At 54.1% G+C, this 20,964-nt stretch overlaps 1 protein-coding gene across 2 annotated transcripts in view; it reads right to left on the bottom strand.

The window, feature by feature from the left end:
• The window catches only part of LOC119955649 (collagen alpha-1(XXVII) chain B-like), a 605,839-nt gene that overhangs the window by 335,755 nt on the left and 249,120 nt on the right, over window positions 1–20,964 (bottom strand). For both annotated transcript variants that reach the window (XM_038782071.1, XM_038782070.1), the window contains exon 14: window positions 3,524–3,568. In XM_038782071.1, coding sequence (XP_038637999.1) covers window positions 3,524–3,568 — 45 coding nt within the window. The remainder of the gene's footprint in view (window positions 1–3,523; window positions 3,569–20,964) is intronic.

The raw sequence follows: 20,964 nt of genomic DNA, 5'->3' as shown, positions 1-20,964 counted from the left end.
TTTTAACTTTGCCAACATTGATTGGGACTCATGTAGTGTTGGAGGCGTAGATGGAGCAGAATTTGTAAGGAGCATCCAGGAGAGTTTTTTAGAGCAGTATGTCACTTTCACACCTACAGAAGCTGCCTCTGTGCTCTGTCCGATGCGTGCGGGGGTGTGGTGTGAGGTGAGTGCCAGTGTGTGTGGGGGGGTGATAGAACGTTGGCCTCAGGTGAGTGTGCCCCCCCTCCCCCGGGGCAGCCTCGCCATCCCCCCGGGCAGAGGACGGGACCGTGTGCTGCAGTGTCACAGCCGCATGCAGGGATGGTCCGGATGGAGGGTGGTACTGTGGCCGTGTGTCAGACATTGTCCAACGATGTAGAGCCTGGAGCTCATTGCAGAGCGGGCTGTCATCATCCTCCATGGTCTGCAATAGACCCGCTTCCACTGGCGACCGTGTGATCCCTGCCCGTTGTGCCACAGGTGGATGTGCAATGGAGGGGTGGTGTGCATGCGGGTGGGGTAAGAGCGGTTGGTATTGGGTGGGTGGGGTGAGGGTGGTTGGCGGTGGATGGATGGGGTGAGGGTGGTAGGCTGGTGCCGTAGGTTGCAGTCTGTGCCCATACTCGACGATTCCCTTCCTCTCCAGTCCCTTGCAAGGGCTTATGTAATCAAAGTTAAACTGCAATACTTTGAAAACAACTGCTGCACTCTTGTTAATCTGGGGGTAAAAATCGCCCAGTATACAGTAGTTTATTTATTCAGGTCCAAAAAGGTAATTATATGCATTCGAGTGAGCAGTGTTGACTGTAATTATATATTTTTGAAGTGCTTTGAAAAGAGCTACCTGGAGATGTTTAAAAGAAATCAGATAATTACCCCTTGTTTTATCAACATTCTGCCCCTGCACGATTAAGGGGACTAAGCAGGGCTGATATAACATTTCAAAACCTTCGAAAATTCTAGGTTCTGAGTTTGAGTAGCCTAAGATTTAGGAGAGAGACATTATGAATGCTCACAGTGCTATTTTCCAATTAGTTGGAAAAACTCTTGGATACGTGTAAGAAACTATCATCTCTTTTGAGCTTATTCAGCCCAGGACTAGAAGGACATTTCCAAAATACTTCAATTCACCTTTCACAGATGGACTTCTGACGACTGGCCATTAGCAAAACGATTCTCAGATGACAATCACCAACTGTTTTATTGATAACAATTTAAGACCCTGATTTAACCGTCGCAATACACTTATCCATCATTACTCTTGGGCAGCACGGTAGCATAGTGGTTAGCATAATTGCTTCACAGCTCCAGGGTCCCAGGTTCGATTCCCGGCTTGGGTCACTGTCTGTGCGGAGTCTGCACGTTCTCCCCGTGTGTGCGTGGGTTTCCTCCGGGCGCTCCGGTTTCCTCCCACAGTCCAAAGATGTGCAGGTTAGGTGGATTGGCCATGCTAAATTGCCCTTAGTGTCCAAAATTGCCCTTAGTGTTGGGTGGGGTTACTGGGTTATGGGGATAGGGTGGAGGTGTGGGCTTGGGTAGGGTGCTCTTTCCAAGAGCCGGTGCAGACTCGATGGGCCAAATGGCCTCTTTCTGCACTGTAAATTCTATAATTCTATAATCTATAATCCATGGGCAATTAAACATGGAAATCCATATGTTGCTGTCAGTGATTCCATGCTCCTCCACAATGTGGACTGTTGAAGTCCTTGCAGATGGAAATCAATTAGAAATCACTGAAATGATGTGAACTTCCACATTTTGTCAAAACCCTTGAAAAAGTTAAGCCTCAATTAATTAGGTGTTACTGGAGTAGTGTGAGCAGTTTTGGGCCCCGTGTCTAAGGAAAGATGTGCTGGGCCTTGGAAAGGGTCCAGGAGGTTCACAAGAATGATCCCCGGAATGTAGAGCTTGTCGAATGAGGAGCGGTTGAGGACTCTGGGTCTGTATTCATTGGAGTTTAGAAGGATGAGGGGGAATCTTATTGAAACTTACAGGATACTGCGAGGCCTGGATAGAGTGGACGTGGAGAGGATGTTTCCACTTGTAGGAAAAACTAGAACCAGAGGACACCATCTCAGACTAAAGGGCCGATTCTTTAAAACAGAGATGAGGAGGAATTTCTTCAGCCAGAGGGTGTTGAATCTGCGGAACTCTTTGCCACAGAAGGCTGTGGAGGCCAAATCACTGAGTGTCTTTAAGACAGAGATAGATAAGTTCTTGACTAATTTTTAAAAAATATTTAGAGTACCCAATTCATTTTTTCCAATGAAGGGGCAATTTAGCATGGCCAATCCACCTACCCTGCACATCTTTGGGTTGTGGGGGTGAAACCCTCGCAGACACGGGGAGAATGTGCAAACTCCACACGGACAGTGACCCAGATGGGAGTGCTACCAACTGAGTCGCAACTCCCCAGGACAGTGACCCAGAGCCGGGATCGAACCTGGGATCTCGGCGCCCTAAGGCAGCAGTACTAACCACTGCACTACCAGGTTAGAGAAGGGAAGCAGGTGGTTAGCACTGCTGCCCTCACAGCGCCAGAGACCCGGGTTCAATTCCGGCTTTGGGTAACTGGATTGTGGAGTTTGCACATTCTCCCCGTGTGTGCGTGGGTTTCCTCTGGCTGCTCCGGTTTCCTCCTACAGTCCAAAGACGTGTAGGTTAGGTGGATTGGCCGTGATTTTAAAAATTGGCCTTTAGTGTCCAGGGATGTGCAGGTTAGGTGGGGTTACGGGGATGAGGGGTGGGGGGGGGGGGGGGGGGGGGGGGAGGGGGGGGGGGGGGGGGGGGGGGGGGGGGGGGGGGGGGGGGGGTGGTCCGAGGTGGGATGCTCTTTCAGAAAGTTGGTGCAGACTCGATGGGCCGATCGGCTTCCTTCTGAGTCGTTACAATTCTGAAATCACCGGGAGAAACAGGCTAAGGGACTAAAGGCTTTGAGACGAAAGCATCATTAGACTTTAGGGAGTCAGGAGATCTGAGAATTTAAGGACTGTGTTAATGATTTTGCATAAGTTTCTGTCGGACACTAATGAATAAAAGCAAATGAGTGCGGGCGTTGGAATCGGAAACAAAAACAGGGAATGCTGGACAATCTCAGCAGGTCTGACAGCATCCGTGGAGGGAGTTGACGTTTGGCACGTGGATAACTGTCACCTCTCGCTGACCCTCCACCCAGGCCGACTGCTCCACATCCACGCCCCCTACAACAGCATGAATCTGACCCTCTTTCCAGTTCTCTCTAGCTGTGACAAAGAGTCATTCAGGCCCCAAACATTCGCTCCCTTCTCTCTCCATTAATTAATAAATATTGGCGGGATGGGGGGGGGGGGGGTGGGGGGGGTTTACACGAGGGTTTTAATGTTCTGTGTTTTGAAAGCGGGCATGGTATAACATTCATGCAATTTTTCTCAATGAATATTCTCCAAGTCTGTAATATTTCCACGGATACTTTCAAATAATACGGGGCTGAGTGCCGAGCCACGCACCCCGCCCAATGCGGCCAACCTGACATTGAAGCAGCAGAGGAACGTTTGATACTCACAACCAATCCGCGAACTCCAGGCGGTCCCGGGGCTCCCAAATCTCCCTGGAAGCAAAGATCAGATGGTTATTGGCTCTTTCCGAAACAAATCAGCGTTTGAAAGTGGCGTGCTCTATGAAAGCGCAGTCTCCCCGGCGGAAGACCTAGTTTCCTCCCTGGGCCTGCGTAATCTGCAGCTCTCATCTACAGAAGGCCTGCAGAGTGAATGAAGCTCAGCCACGTTCGCTCAGCGTTCAAACAGAGAGCTGCTTGTTGTCAGGCATCAATGGCCGACAGGCCTGGGCAAACCTGATTTCCTCCACTCTACCAGCAGGGCTGCAGGGACACTTCAGTGAAAGAGATAACTGTAACCCCCCCCACCGGCAGTCAGCCCTGCTTAGGAATCGGGCGGATAGGTGGCAAACTGGAGGCAAAAAAAAAATCCCGAGTAAAAGAATGAACTTGTGTCCCACGGATGTTTCTGTTAGCAGAATCGCTGCGAGGTTTAATCCTGTGAATAAAGGTCTGAATGACATCGATCTCAATACAAACAAACCTCAAACATTTGCTGAATTACAGCCTTTGTATGTGTGTTATTGTACCAACACAGGCGGAATCACAGCCCCTGCTGTGCTGCCATTCATAGCATTGCCATCTCTAAATTATTTTTCTACGCTATTGAAATTCCTCAATGAATCATAATCTCAATAAAGTATCTTGCTCTTCCATCGCACTAATACTGATGTAACTGATCTCTAATGAAATATCGAACATTCATTAACATCGCTTAAGTATATACACAGTGGCACAACGGTTAGCACTGCTGCCTCACAGCGCCAGGGTCCCGGGTTCGACTCCGGCCTCGGGCCACTGTCTGTGCGGAGTCAGCACGTTCTCCCCGTGTCTGCGTGGGGTTTCCTCCGGGTGCTCCGGTTTCCTCCCACAGTCCAAAAGATGTGCGGGTTAGGTAGGGGTTATGGGGATAAGGCGCAGGGGGTGGGGCTGGGCAGAGTGCGCTTTTGCCAGGTCGGCGTAGACTCGATGGTCCGAATGGCCTCCTTGTGTACTGTAGGGATTCCCGGGCGGGATTCTCCGGGCGGGATTCTCTGTCGCTAGCCCACCTCCCTACCGCTGCCAGCGAGGTCGGTGAGCTTGGTGCGCAGCCAAATGTCCATTCACACAACGGGGAATCCTGCAGGCGGGAAGGATCAGGGAATCCCGCCGGAGCGATCGGAGAATTCCGCCGGAGTGAAGGGTCGGAGAATCCCGCCGGAGTGAAGGATCGGAGAATCCGGCCCAGGGTGAAGGATCGGAGAATCCCGCCGGAATGAAGGATCGGAGAATCCCTCCGGAGCGAAGGATGGGAGAATCCCGCCGGAGTGAAGGATGGGAGAATCCTGCCGGAGTGAAGGATGGGAGAATCCTGCCGGAGTGAAGGATCGGAGAATCCCGCTGGAGTGAAGGATCGGAGAATCCCGCTGGAGTGAAGGATCGGAGAATCCCACCAGGGTGAAGGATCGGAGAATCCCGCTGGAGTGAAGGATCGGAGAATCCCGCTGGAGTGAAGGATCGGAGAATCCTGCTGGAGTGAAGGATCGGAGAATCCCGCCGGAGTGAAGGATGGGAGAATCCTGCCGGAGTGAAGGATCGGAGAATCCCGCCGGAGTGAAGGATCGGAGAATCCCGCTGGAGTGAAGGATCGGAGAATCCTGCCGGAGTGAAGGATGGGAGAATCCCACCGGAGTGAAGGATGGGAGAATCCCGGCCTGGGTGAAGGACCCGTGAACAGGGGGGGGGCTTTGGCGGGGACTGGGGCACTAGTGGGTGGTGGTCCGGGGGTGGCGAGGGGGGGGTGACTGGTGGACAGTACGTTGCAGGCCGGGTTCACAAGCGGCCAGCGCCATGTTGCACGGCACAGACCCGGCAATTCTCCGGCCGTATCCGCAGGTAAAGCTGGGGGGCTCTACGCTGCGTCCACGCTGGGCCCTCCCACCAGACGGAGGATCGGTGCAGCTTTCGCGCTGTTTTTGCTGGCGTAAAACCCCACTGTTCCCACGCCGGCGTCAGCACTTAGTCTGCAAATCAGAGAATCCAGCCCAACGTGCGCGATGGGAATTAAAGATGCAATTGGAGCTCAATCTACAAGAAAACATCAATCGTATGAACTTTAAAAAATGTTGATTCACAAATGTTCCCACTGTTCGAGGACCACCGTCATAAAATTTACAGTTCTGGAACCGTGAAAATATAAACCTAAGAGATTTTGATGGTGCCAGATGTAGTTGTCACGTCAGACAATATATACCTAATTTCCCTTTTGTATAATCGTTGCTATACCGCTCATTGGACCAAAAGAGTGAGGATAGACCAGGAGTGGATGCTGGAGGTATGGAGGGAGAGAGTCGGAGGAGTGACTGAATGTTTGCTGGACGAAGAAGGTTTCTGGATGTGGAGAGGGTTCCCGGAAGTTGGACAAGAGGAGGCTGAACAATTTCTTCATCAGTGATGGGGACATAAAGGAAAGAATCAAAGGACTGGCATATCGGGGGGGGGGGGGGGGAGAGGCTTAATAAAGTATTAATGCAGGGCCCCGGAGTGTGCGACACAGCGGACCTACATATCGGGCCGGCGCCGAAGACGTAGGCCCACCTCTCCGCCCAGATCTCGCGTGCCCGCCGATCGGTGGCCCCCGATCGTGGATCTGGCCGTCGTGCAGGCCTCCCCTTGACGGATCCGCCCCCCCCCCCACCAGGACGGCCACCGCAGCTGCGACCCCGAGCTCCCGCTGGATGGAACCGTACGTGAACCACGCCGGCGGGAACTCGACCAGTCGTCCGTGGAAAATCGCCGCGGGGGCCTCTTTCAACGGCCCCAGACCGGCGCCGCATCAACCGCGCGCGCGGGTCCGGCGCTCCATTCCCCGCCCCCGCGCTGGCCGCGATTGCGGCGCGAAGGCTCGGAGAATCCCGGCCAATGTGTGTAGAGGAATCAGAAGAGACAGACTGGGCGCGATTCCCCGCAAATGCGGAGAGTAGTGAAGGCTGCCGTGAAACCGGCCGTGTTTCACGGCAGCCTCTGCGCCCCCTCCCGGGACCCGATTCTGCTCCCCGGTCGGGGCTAGCGAAATTCGGTAAGCCCGCGCGCCAAAGTTAACGGCGGCTGACGCGCACGATGACGTCAGCTGCGCATGCGCGGATTGGTCGGCTCCAACCCGCGCATGCACGGATGACGTCATCGCGCATATGCGTGAAACCCGCGCATGCGCGGGCCGGTATGCCCCTCAGCCGCCCCGCGGACTGATCCAGCGGGGCGGCGGAGGAACAAAGAGTGTGCGGGGTTCGGACCCGCTACACCGATCGCGGGCCCATGGTTCCCCAGAACGGCACTTTGCGGCCGTTTTCACGAACGGTGAGAGCAGGTGTGTTGCCGTTCGTGAAAACGGCCGTAAAGGCCTGGGAAATCGTCCCATCGGCTAGGGGAGAATCGCTGCTCGCCGTAAAAAAACGGCGAGCAGCGATTCGTGTCGGGGGGCGGGCGTGGGGGGGGGGGGGAGAATAGCGGGAGGTCGGGAAAAATGTCGGGAAGGCCCTCCCGCTATTCTCCGACCCGTCGTGGGGGGCGGAGAATCGCGCCCACTGGGTTTAAGTCCAAGAACAAGAATGGCTCGGAATTAATGTGGGTGAGCGGCGGCCCGCTGGGGGGTCAGGTCTCTTTCTTTCAAGCAGTCTCAAAAGTTCTCTCTATCTCAAAGTGGAGTATCTAAGACATCTCTTTGCAGTAAGTGTTCCTGAGTGCTAACTGTATTTAAAAGTGGATTGAGACCTGAGATGGTTCTGTTGTTTGAGTGGGAATAAAGATAGCAGTTTAGGGTTATTGTGTCATTGTGTTGATTAGCATTGTTTAAGGGGGAAAAGTGATCCATTTTCTTATGTGATGTTAAATATATTTTAATACTGAGTTAGTAATAAAGTTTGTTTTAATAAACCAGATCCCTATTTCTTTGTGAAATCACTCCTGGAGTGAAATATTCTTTGCTCACAGTCTTACAAATTTAAAATAGATTTAGGACTGAGTTTAGGAGGAACTTCTTCACCCAAAGGGTTGTGAATCCATGGAATTCCTTGTCCAGTGAAGCAGTTGAGGCTCCTTCATTAAATGTTTTTAAGTTAAAGATAGATAGTTTTTTTGAAGAATAAAGGGATTAAGGGTTATGGTGTTCGGGTCGGAAAGTGGAGCTGAGTCCACAAAAGATCAGCCATGATCTTATTGAATGGCGGAGCAGGCTCGAGGGGCCAGATGGCCGACTCCTGCCCTTAGTTCTTATGTTCTTATGTAAATTTTATTCAGTTGTATGTAATTTTATTCAGTTAGAAACTAACAAAAATAATCATCATAGAATGTGCACCAAAAACAACAAAAGTTTGGTGAACATTGGATCAGAAATACTGTTTCAATTTATTAATTCAGCTTTAAATTAATTACAGTGAAAAATTATTTGGATAGTTTTGTTTGCTTATGCCATCGCTCCTGATTGTTTCTGCCTCTGTGTAATATTTATATAATTCTGGCTAGGAACTCAGCTTGGACAAGGAAGCGGGCTGGATTGGATTCAAGACAAACCGAAGGAAACATCAGGGTCCAAAACATTCTAAAATGAAAACATTTTGATAGTAATCTTTTCAAACAGCTCTTTGTTAGGTCCATACATTTACATTTCACATGCATCCCCAGCAACCAAATCAAGCATCATTTGGTCAAGTCTATGCTGCTGATTCACACATGGCGAGCTTAGCTGCCATGGTCCGTTGTCTCTTTCAACACTTCTCGCTGACTCTCGGTTCCCTCTGACATTTCTCTGCGTCTTTTGGTCCATTTTGATCTCTGCGTCACATGTTGCCTTTTTGTGTGTCGCAGTGATCTTTATTTTTGCTCCCAATTTCTCATAATTCATGGACTTTTTATCGACTGGATACAGCGCAGAAAGAGATCATTTTGCCCATAGTTTCTGTGTGGTTCTCTGCAGAAGTATCTCGGCTAGTCCATCCCCCCCCCCCCCCCCCCCCCCCCCCACTCCCACCTCGCCTTCCCCCCAGAACTCCGAACTTTTTATCTTTTCAGAAAGTTAGCCAATTCCCTTTCGAAAGCCACGATTGAATTTGCCTCCATGGGCAGCACGGTAGCACAGCGGGTTAGCACGGTGGCTTCACGGCGGGAAAACCGGCACCAACGACTCCGGCGTCAACGGCCCCCCGAGGTGAGGAATTCTCACCTTTCTAGGGGGCGAGATTGCGACCGGAGTCGTCCCCGTTGCCGAAGGGCCGGCGCAAGTTCGCGTGATACGGCGTGATCTCGCGTATGCGTGGACCAGCCAGCGTATTTCCGCGTATACACGGGGTTTCTCTTCTCTGCACCGGTCCCCGGGCAATATGGCGGAGCCTGACAGGGGCCGGGCGCAGAGGAAAGCAGTCCCCCCACAGAACAAGCCCGCCCGCAGATCAGTAATCCCCGATCACGGTAGGGCCACCGTGGGGGCCCCCACCCCGGGGTCAGATCCCCCCGCACCCCCTTCCCCCCCCCCCCACCCGAGGACCGCCCTCGCCGACTTACCTGCCAGGTCCCGCCGTGCGTGAGGTGAGTAATTCACGCCGGTGAGACTGGCCAAAACTGGACGGCCGCTCGGCCCATCGGCGCCAGGAGAATCGCTGGGGAGGCCGTCTGAAAAATGGCGCCGGAGAATAGGGCAGCCGGTGTCGGGGCGGGATTCGCGCCTCCCCCCACGATTCTCCGACCCGGCGGTGGGTCGGGGAATCCCAGCCAGGGAATCCCAAAGACCGGAGAATTCTGGCCATTAAGACAGGCGACTAAAAGCCGGATCAAAGAAGTAGGTTTTAAGGAGCTCCCTAAAGGAGGAGAGAGAGGTGGAAATGTCGGGAGGTTTAGGGAAGGAATCCCTGAGCATCGGCCCAAACAGTAGGAGGCACCTAAGCCAATGGTGGCACAATTAAAATTGGGGAAGCGTGGGAGGCCAGAATTAGGGGTGCACAAAGATCTTGAAAGTTGTTGTAACCTGCGCACGTCTTCCATGATGGGTACAAATAGCTACCCCGTGGATCTCCATGATAGGTACAATTAGCTACCCCGTGGATCTCGCAGAATATGAGCTCCCTCAAAAAGGAGGGGAAATTGTTAACTGTTTGCTTTTGTATAAATAGAGTCAGCCAGTAAGGTACCGGCTAGAGAGATGACCAAGTAGCGAAGTACTTTAAGACAGAGGTAGACAGGTTCTTGATTAATAAGGGGATCAGGGGTTATGGGGAGCCCAGAATGATTCTCCGAGCTGGAGGGGGCTAGCGGGGCCCCGGAGTGCTCCTCTCAGCTCCGGCTGCCGTTACGATGCCCCGGAGTGCTCCTCTCAGCTCCGGGTGCTCCTCTCAGCTCCGGCTGCCGATACAGGGCCCCGGAGTGCTCCTCTCAGCTCCGGCTGCCGTTACGATGCCCCGGAGTGCTCCTCTCAGCTCCGGGTGCTCCTCTCAGCTCCGGCTGCCGGTACGATGCCCCGGAGTGCTCCTCTCAGCTCCGGGTGCTCCTCTCAGCTCCGTCTGCCGATACGGGGCCCCGGAGTGCTCCTCTCAGCTCCGTCTGCCGATACGGGGCCCCGGAGTGCTCCTCTCAGCTCCGGGTGCTCCTCTCAGCTCCGGCTGCCGGTACGATGCCCCGGAGTGCTCCTCTCAGCTCCGGCTGCCGTTACGATGCCCCGGAGTGCTCCTCTCAGCTCCGGCTGCCGGTACGATGCCCCGGAGTGCTCCTCTCAGCTCCGTCTGCCGATACGGGGCCCCGGAGTGCTCCTCTCAGCTCCGTCTGCCGATACGGGGCCCCGGAGTGCTCCTCTCAGCTCCGGCTGCCGTTACGATGCCCCGGAGTGCTCCTCTCAGCTCCGGGTGCTCCTCTCAGCTCCGGCTGCCGTTACGGGGCCCCGGAGTGCTCCTCTCAGCTCCGGCTGCCGTTACGGGGCCCCGGAGTGCTCCTCTCAGCTCCGGCTGCCGTTACGGGGCCCCGGAGTGCTCCTCTCAGCTCCGGCTGCCGTTACGGGGCCCCGGAGTGCTCCTCTCAGCTCCGGCTGCCGTTACGGGGCCCCGGAGTGCTCCTCTCAGCTCCGGCTGCCGTTACGGGGCCCCGGAGTGCTCCTCTCAGCTCTGTCTGCCGTTACGGGGCCCCGGAGTGCTCCTCTCAGCTCCGGCTGCCGTTACGATGCCCCGGAGTGCTCCTCTCAGCTCTGTCTGCCGTTACGGGGCCCCGGAGTGCTCCTCTCAGCTCCGGCTGCCGTTACGGGGCCCCGGAGTGCTCCTCTCAGCTCCGGCTGCCGATACGGGGCCCCGGAGTGCTCCTCTCAGCTCCGGGTGCTCCTCTCAGCTCCGGCTGCCGTTACGGGGCCCCGGAGTGCTCCTCTCAGCTCCGGCTGCCGGGACGGGGCCCCGGAGTGCTCCTCTCAGCTCCGGGTGCTCCTCTCAGCTCCGGCTGCCGGTACGATGCCCCGGAGTGCTCCTCTCAGCTCCGGCTGCCGGTACGATGCCCCGGAGTGCTCCTCTCAGCTCCGGCTGCCGATATGGGGCCCCGGAGTGCTCCTCTCAGCTCCGGCTGCCGATACGATGCCCCGGAGTGCTCCTCTCAGCTCCGGCTGCCGTTACGGGGCCCCGGAGTGCTCCTCTCAGCTCCGGCTGCCGTTACGGTGCCCCGGAGTGCTCCTCTCAGCTCCGGGCTGCCGATACGATGCCCCGGAGTGCTCCTCTCAGCTCCGGGCTGCCGATACGATGCCCCGGAGTGCTCCTCTCAGCTCCGGCTGCCGTTACGGGGCCCTGCACGTCTGACTCGGCGTCGTCCGCCCCGCGCGACATGGCGGACCACACCGCGGACCGGCACCAAAAAGATAGCCAACCCCTTCCCCCCCCCGCCAAGATCATGCGCGCCCGCGGATCGGTGGCCCCCGATCGATAGCCTGACTGTCTGTGAGGCCCTCCCCCCCCACCGTGAAGTGACCCCCCCACCGGGACTCAGTCCGCGGCCGGCACGCCGAGTTCCTGATGAGTGGGTCCATGAGAGAGCCACGCCGTTGGGAAGTCAGCCAGCTGCACTCGGCGAATCGCGGGGGGGGGGGGGAAGCGTCTGTCAATGGCCCCCTACCCACGCCGCGTAAACCACACGCACGATTCCGGGAGCGGCATTGCGCCGGATTTCGGCGTTGAACGCCCATTCTCCGCCCCCGTGCCGATTGCAATTTCGGAGCGGAGGCTCGGAGAATCTCGCCGGTTATCTTGTCGGAGGTGATCCAATAGATATTCCCTTTAAGGAGCTCGTGTTATGCTAGACTTAAACATTAATCATCGAATCATACAGTACAGAACAGGTCCTTCGGCCCAACAATCCTGCACCAACCAAAAACACAACTCTAACCTACACTAATCTCACTTCCCACCACTTGGCCCATAATCTTGAATGTTCTGACATTTCAAGTCCTCACGCAAGAACTGGGGCTGGTTTAGCACATTGGGCTAAATAGCTGGCTTTTAAAGCAGGCCGAGGCAGGCCAGCAGCGCGGGTTCAATACCCGTACCAGCCTCCCCGAACAGGCGCCGGAATGTGGCGACCAGGGGCTTTTTCGTGACAATAAGCAATTTTCATTTCATTTCAAGTACTTTTGAAAGGTTGTGAGGTTTCTGCCTCTACTACCCCTACCCCCCCCCCCCCCCCCCCCCCCCCCTACCCCCCCCCCAATGCATTCCAGATTCCCACCACCCTCTGGGTGAAAACAATGTCCTTAAATCCCCTGGAAACCTGCCCCTCATCTTAAAATTATGCCCCCTTGTTATTGACCCTTCAACAAAGGGGGAACAGCTGTTTTCTATCCACTATGCCCATGCCTGTCATACATCCTCTACACCTCAATCAGGTCCCCCCTCAGCATATTCTGCTGCAAAGGAAACAACCGGAGCTTATCCATAGGTCACAAGGCAAAATCCTGGCGAAACTCCTCTGCACCCTCTCCAGCGCAATCGCAGCCTTCCACTAGTGCGGTGACCAGAACTGCACACAGCACTCCAGCTGTGGCCTAACCAAAGTCCTTGACAGCTCCGACATAACCTCACTGCTCTTATGAGCTATGCCACGACTGATAACGGCAAGTGTTCCGTACGCCGTCCTATCGACCCTAATTCACATGTTCTGCCGCCTTTGGGGAACTGTGGACAACGCCCCAAGTACCCACTGCTCCTCTGAGCTTCCTCGTGTCCTGCATCCATTGAGTGCTCCCATGACTTGTTACTCCTCCTGAAGTGCACCATCTCTTTTCAGGGTTAAATTCCATTTGCCACTGATCTGCCCAATATGTCCACATCCTGCTGTAACACAAGACCTTCTTCCTCACTCTCAACTACCTTGCCAATCTTCGTGTCATCCACAAGCTTCTTATCATCCCCCCCCCCCCCCCCCCCCCCCCCCCAGCCGCCACATTCTCATCTACATCATTTATATATTTCAAGTGCTTTGGGATGTCCAGAAGGCACAATCGGGAATGATATAAACACAAATCTTCCTTACGTAGATTCAGGGAAATTCTTTCCTTTATTGCTTGTAAACTTTGCTAATATTCAGATGTCAAACTGCAGTTGCTCCAATAAACATCAGCATTACACCAATAAAGCCACTCAGACATGGTCTTGCCTGAATGTTAAACAAATTACAGGAGTCAAGTTTCTGTTTCTCCTCTTTCGGCTCTCTCATCTCCTTAATTCTCACCGTCGTTGTATTTCATAGATCATAGAATTTACAGTGCAGAAGGAGGCCATTCGGCCCATCGAGTCTGCACAGGCTCTTGGAAAGAGCACCCTACCCAAGGTCAACACCTCCACCCTATCCCCATAACCCAGTAACCCCAACCAACACTAAGGGCAATTTTGGACACTAAGAGCAATTTATCACGTCCAATCCACCTAACCTGCACATCTTTGGACTGTGGGAGGAAACCGGAGCACCCGGAGGAAACCCACGCACACACGGGGAGGATGTGCAGACTCCGCACAGACAGTGACCCAAGCCGGGAATCGAACCCGGGACCCTGGAGCTGTGAAGCCATTGTGCTAACCACTATGCTACCGTGCCTGGTCTCCAACAATCCTGAAATGGAAGCAACTTCAAAAACAAAACCCCTGCCCTGCCCATAAACCGTCCACAAGGCGTCCTGCAAAGTTTGACTTGGTTTACTCACACTGGAAATGGCGACTGACACGTGTGTGAACTGATTGACGGCAATGGATTGGGAGGGGGGGGGGGGGATTGAGCGTGGCCAGGCTCCCCGTTACTAATATGGTCGCTAAACATTTGAAGCCCCAGATTCAGAAAACGTGCGTAAGTTCCTCGATTACTGACGCTGCCGTTGACAATGTGTGCTTCCTTCCCATCATCCGAAGGGGATATCATATTGTAATATCATCAGTAAGAGCTACTGTGATATCTTTGTTTACCAGTTATTCAGAGAGATTTTGCTTTCCCACTATGATTAGGCACAAAAATACCGCTACCTCAATCTGGAGACCATTACAGTGAGCGCACAGTTCAATGACAGTCAGTAAACCACCACTGGCTAAATTCTCCAGTGAGTTCAAAGTGCTCTTTGATGAAAAATCACAAAACAGTGACTAACACAATCCGCGTAAATAATTTCAACATGGATCTAAAGTTCCGATCCAATCGTTTCTGCAGTTGCTGAATAAATAGAGACGCCAGTTACAGGCTAGAGAGAAAGGAATCACTTTGAAACTGCAGACTAGATTGATTAAATCATTTCCCGACATGACGATGTTTGTTTCATTGTGGCTGCTTCGGTGAAGGTGTCGTCTCGCGCCGTAGCCGCACATGGAAATACTGAGTTACAGAAGAGAGAATTAAACTATTTGTCAAATAGAAACATCAGAGCATGAGCAAAGTTTTCTGATCTAACAAGGGACGCAAAGTGACTTCAACCATCTCAGTTTTCTTTATAAAGTATTGCACTGCTCCCGACAAAATCCCAATTCCTGCGGTTGGCTGGCAAGTGGAGGCAGGTGAAGCAGCTTGCCCAAAACCTTCAACTCCCCCCCCCCCCCCCCCCCCACCCAGCAAACACCCAGCACTAACTCATCCACCATCCCACTGACCTTTGTGACCTTTTAAGGGTTGATGCAAATACAAAATTGTAGTTTTGTTTCCCCAATGCCAAATGCACTCAGTGACAAATCAACCCAAAGATATGATGGATAAGCAATGCTTTATCTTTCTTTTGGCAATATTGGCAATCTCTCTTTTGTTCAACCGCTGGCAATAGTTACTGGCGACCGAAAGATATAGGGCAGGATTCTCTGATCCTGAGGCTAAGTGTTGATGCTGCCGTAAACGCCGTCGCGTTTCCCGACGGCGTCAACATGGCCTCAGGATCAGCAATTCTGGCCCCTACAGGGGGCCAGCACGGCACTGGAGCGGCCCACGCCTCTCCAGCTGCTGATCCAGGCGTCAACTGGGCGCCGTGGGGTCCGCGCGCATGCGCAGTGGTACCGGCGCCAAGGCGCACATGCGAAGTGGTACCGGTGCCAAGGCACGCATGCGAAGTGGTACCGGCGCCAAGGCGCACATGCACAGTGGTACCGGCGCCAAGGCGCACATGCACAGTGGTACCGGCGCCAAGGCGCACATGCACAGTGGTACCGGCGCCAAGGCGCACATGCACAGTGGCTTCCTTCTACGCGCCGACCCCGACCCCGACGCAACATGGCGCCGGGCTAAAGGGGCAGGAAGAAAGGAGGCCCCTAGCCAAAGAGGCCGGCCCACCGATCGGTGGGCTCCGATCGCAGGCCAGGCCACAATGGAGGCCATCCCCGAAGTTGGACCCCCCCCCCCCACCCCCCCCCCCCCCACGCCGCCCCCGGACCCTTCCACGCCGAGGTCCCACCGGCTAAGAGCAGGTTAGAACGGTGATGGCGGGACTCGGGATTTTAGTTACGGCCGCTCGACACATCCCGGGCCGAGAATCGCCGCGGGGGGGCCCCGTAGAGTAGCCCCCGACTGGCACCCCGCGACTGCGCCGGCGCAAATGGCACCGATTCTCCTCTCTGCGGAGAATGGCGTCCCGGCGCCAGGGCGGCGTGGCACGATTCACGCCATTGCAGTGATTCTCCGGTCCGGCCCAGGGCTGAGAGAATCCCGCCCATAAACCTTGACCGAGACTTGGAAGGATTCATTACGGAGCTTTCTTGCTCCAAGAGGAAGATCGATTTTAATGTCCTTCAGTGTCCCCCCCTTCCCACCTCTTGAAATTGGCTCAATAGTCCAAACTAGGCCGAGATACCCCTGGTCCAGGCTCTCCTAGTACCATTCAACTTCCAGCCGAAACATTTAAAGAATAAAGGAAACAAACAATTAAGTTATGGAATTCCGCTGCTCTGTGGGCTGAATTAAAATTCCTGCTTGGACAAAGGGGTGAAGGTTTCATTGGCATTTCCGACCTTGGGTGTTGTGAGGGCCCCAATGCTGAATATAATTCAGGCTGAGAGACAGATGTACGATCTCAGGGAACCGAGGAAAATCGGGAGTGCGGACAGGAAAGTGAAGTTGAGGCTGAAGGTCAGGCATAGAGTTTTACAGCAGCAAGGTGGCACTGCTGCCTCACAGCGCCAGGGTCCCAGGTTCGATTCCGGCCTCGGGTGACCGTCTGTGCGGAGTCTGCACGTTCTCCCCGTGTCTGCGTGGGTTTCCTCCGGGAGCTCCGGTTTAACTCCCACAGTCCAAAGATGTGCAGGTTAGGTGGCGTCATGGGGATAAGGGAGGGGACTGGGTCTACGTGGGGCACTCTTTCAGAGGGTCGGTGCAGACCCGATTGGCTCCTCTATTAAGGGGGAGTGGGTCTAGGTAGAGGGTTGCTTTGGAGGGTCGGTATAGACCAGATTGGCTGAATGGCCTCTTTCTGCACTGTATGGATTCTATGGCTCTATGGAACTCTCCCCTTGGCCTTCTCTGCTCCATGGAGAACAATACCAGCCTAAACAGTCTCTCTTCATAGCTGAAATGCTCCAATCCAGACAATATCTTAGTGAATCTTCTCTGCACAGCAATCAAATCCTTCCTATAGTGTAGCAACCAGAACTGCTTGCAGTACTCTAGCTGTGGCTCAAAAAGCCTCCAAAAGAGAACTCGACCTTGGCCCACCTCCCTGCCCTATCCCCATAGCCCCATCCCTATAACCCCGTGCATTGATCATAGCCAATCCACCTGATTGACGTATACAAAAGTATGAGGGCCGTAGGTAGGAAGAAACGTTTCCCTTGGTCGGAGGGGGGGGTCAATAACTGAGGGCGTACAACTGCAGCATAACCTCCCTGCTTTTGTATTCCATGTCTGTGCTGATAAAGGCAAGAATCCTAGATGCCTTCTTAACCACCTTACCTACCTGCCCTCGGCCTTCACAACCCCCAGGTGGCATGTTCCTTCGTAACGTCCCAGCCTCCTACTGTTCATCGTGCATTCCCTGGTCCTCCCAAAATGCCTCGCCTCTCACTGTTCAGCGTTAAATTCCATTTTTGCCACAATTGTATAGCATGGCAGCACAGGCTTGAGGGGCCATGTGGTCGACTCTTTCTTAAGTTCCCATAAGACTGATAAAGGCATCCATGCCAGTGGAAATGCGATATCAGAATTGGCGATTTGCCAACACATGACGCAATAATGTTTTACTCAACTCCATTATGCCGCACAAGCGCCATGGCAAAACAAAACACCACTTCAGACACTGTGGCAAGGTAAGATGCAAACTTAGTAATGCCAGTTGGCCTAAAATGGGGAGATGTTGGCAGTGTGGCCCAGTAATCTAGAGGTCCAATCTAACCTCACAATAGTAGCTAGTGTACTGTGCTTAACTTTAAATTTTAGTGGAATTTAAATCCCATAAAACAAAATCTGGAATTGAAATCTCAGTCATGGTGACCATGAAAGCCTCATTAAATGTCGTCAGAAAACCATCTGGTTCACTGCAATGTCCTGTAGGGAAGGAAATCTTCCATCCTCACCTGGACTGGGTTACGTATGACTCCAGAAATGTGGTCAACTTTTAACTGCTCTCAAAGGCAGCACAGTGGCGAGCACTGTCACTTCATCCTGGGTTCGATCCCAGCCCCGGGTCACTGTCTGTGTGGGGTTTGCACATTCTCCCCGTGTCTGCGTGCGTCTCACCCCCACAACCCAAAGACGTGCAGGGTAGGTGGATTGGCCACGCTAAATTGCCCCTTAACTGGGAAAAAAAATAATTGGGTAATCTAAATTTACAAAAATACAACTCTGAACAGGCTGAACAAGCCAATCAGTTCAAGGGCAATTAGGGATGGACAACAAATACTGGCTTAGCCAACGATGCCAACATCGCATGAAATAATTTTTAAAAGAACAAGAAAGACTTGATATGTTCAGTCCTATGACTAATCTAACACAGATATCAATCTGCTGTGTTTAAGAGACTGAAGCGATTATCTCTGCACAATAGACGTTTTAATTTTCTTTCCTAATGTAGCAACAGGACATGTTTAAGAGCCTAAATTGAAATCAAATCCGATTTTTAAAAAAAAATTGTCCTTTTAATGAACATGGGGCGGTATGTTCCCAGGCCGGGGCCCAGCTGGAGAATCTCCGTGACCAGCGCGAATGAGGCCACGCCGCCCTGAGGCCGGGACGCGGAGAATCGGCATCATTGGCGCCGGCGTGGTCGGCACAGTGCCGGCTGGGGGGGTGGCCGCTGTACTGGGCCACCCCCCCAGCAATTCTCGGCCCGGGATGGGCCGAACGGCCGTGTCAAGAAACCCGAGTCCCGCCGGCGCCGTTCACACCTGCTCTCAGTCGGCGGGAACTCGGCGGGGAAGGGTCGGGGGGGGGGGGGGGCGGGCGGCATGTTGGGGGGGGGGGTCCGACCCTGGGGGGGGGGGGGAGGGGGTTCCGACGTGGCCTGGTCCGCGATCGGGGCCCACCAATCGGCAGGCCGGCGTCTCCCCCTGTAGCCCTACGCCATCTCGCATCGGGGCCGGCGCGGAGAAGGGAGACACCGCGCATGCGCGCGTTGGCGCCGACCCCGCTGCGCATGCGTGGACCCCGCGGCGCCCAGTTCATGCCTGGATCAGCAGCTGGAGAGGCGTGAACCGCTCCAATGCCGTGCTGGCCCCCTGCAGGGGCCAGAATTGCTGATCCTGAGGCCGCGTCGACGCCGTCGAGAAACGCGACGGGGTTTACGCTGGCGTCAACACTTAGCCTCAGGATTGAGAATCCCGCCCATGAATCCAAAGGCCAAAGTTAGTTAATAAACTGGAAATAAAACACTGGTAAGATGAAGTGTTACTAATGAAGTGTTCCAGGGTGGCACGGTAGCGCTGTGGTTAGCACTGTGGCCTCATGGTGCTGAGATACGATCCCAGCCCCAGATCACTGTCCGTCCGCGTGGAGTTTGTACGTTCACCCCGTGTTGGCGTGGGTCTCACCCCCACACAACCCAAAGATGTGGATTGGCCAGGCTAAATTGCCCCTTAAGCGGAAAAAAATTGGGTACTCTAAATTTTTCAAAAATGTAATGAAGTGTTCCGAAAAGAAGATTGTCGAAGGGACCACAAAGCACCAGTTTGCCTATCACTGAGCAGCTTATTATTACTTTCATTCAATCTTCGTTCACACTTTCTTGAGCAAACACACTAAAATCGACCCAATGCCTCATTACTGTTGGAACCCCAGCAGCAATATTTGTGGCTTGGCACATGCGTCTAAAGAACAGAACAAATGGCTATTGCCATCCAGATCACTGCATGTACAGCATTGCTGTAAGAGCAGCTGGTGCAAATTGCTGATCATTGCCACATTGAATATTTGTTGCTGAGTTTGAATGAGTTTCATTAAGCGCTGCAGTCTATTTTTGAGCAAAGAGTTGATCCCTATGTTGTATTATTAGTCAACAACGGTCGTTGTTTAGGTGTGGGGGTGAGGAAAGGATCCAAAGTGGCACATTTACAAAATGTCCAATGCACGTGAAATCCTGATTGGCTCGAATATCACATTCATTGGGATGCAACATTATGGTCCCATTCCAAGCCATAAGACACAGATGGAGCCAGAGAACACTGCACAGTGGGAGCTTGTGCAGAGTAATGGAGCCAGAGAACACTGCACAGTGGGAGCTTGTGCAGAGTAATGGAGCCAGGGGACACTGCACAGTGTGAGAGTGGGGCACAGCGGAGCACTGGATCCTCGGGGAGCAAAACCAGAATGAGCTATTTCATGCCTGGTCCATGTACTGTCATGGGAATGTCCCTTTAAGAAATGTTTGTCTTCTCAAATGGCTGCAGTGATGTTATTGTGTGGGTGGAGCTGGGCTGTGGCTCCGGTTTTTACTTTTGTTTAGAGCTGGAAGCTGTTTGTGGCTCTGTGTTTTACTTTCGGTTTAGACAGTTGGAAGCTGTATTCAGGCGACAAGGATCTGGGAGTCTCTCTCTCTCTCTGCATGTTAACAAGGTCATGGCTGGGATTCTCCGCTATCCAGTGGGGCGGGTCATACCGGAGCCGAGGAGTGGCGTGAACCACTCGGGCGTTGGGCCGCCTGGGAGGTTTAGCACTGAGTTAAATCGCTGGCTTTTAAAGCAGACCAAGGCAGGCCAGCAGCACGGTTCAATTCCCGTACCAGCCTCCCCGAACAGGCGCCAGAATGTGGCGACTAGGGGCTTTTCACAGTAACTTCATTTGAAGCCTACTCGTGACAATAAGCCATTTTCATTTCATTTTTGTTTTATTTCATTTTCAGGTGCGGAATCCTTCTTTCAGGGGCTAGGCCGGCGCCGGTGGGGTTGAGCACCATGCCAACCGGTGCCAAAGGGCCTCTGCCAGCCGGCGCGAGTTGGCGCATGCGCATGGGGGGGTTCTTCTCCACGTAGGCCATGGCGGACTGTTACAGCGGCCGGTGGGGAGGGAAAGAGTGCCCCCGTCGCACAAGCGCGCCCATAAATTGGTGGGCCCCAATCGCGGGCCAGGCCACCGTGGGGGCACCCCCCCAGAGCCAGATTCCTCCCCCCCCCCGAGGACTCCGCAGGCCGCCCGGTCCCTCCGCCGCCCCCCCCCCCCCCCCCCCCCCCCCCCGCGAGGACTCCGCAGGCCGCCCGCAGAGCCAGGTCCCGCCGGTAAGGACCCTGTTTGATTTACGCCGGCGGGACTGCCAAACACAGGTGGCCACTCGGCCCATTGCGGAGTTGAGAATCGCCGGGGGAGGTGGGGGAGGAGGGGGCACTGCCAATGGCCCCCGACCTGCGCGGCGTGATTCCTGCCCGCCGAAAAACCGGTGTCGGGGCGGGACTCATGCCACGTCCCGGCGATTCTCCGGCCCGGCGTGGTGTTGGAGAATCCCGCCCCATGTCTCCAGATCACTT

Source organism: Scyliorhinus canicula, chromosome 21, assembly GCF_902713615.1.
Source record: "Scyliorhinus canicula chromosome 21, sScyCan1.1, whole genome shotgun sequence".
Lineage (NCBI taxonomy): Eukaryota > Metazoa > Chordata > Chondrichthyes > Carcharhiniformes > Scyliorhinidae > Scyliorhinus > Scyliorhinus canicula.
This window is presented reverse-complemented; position numbering and strand designations above follow the sequence as displayed.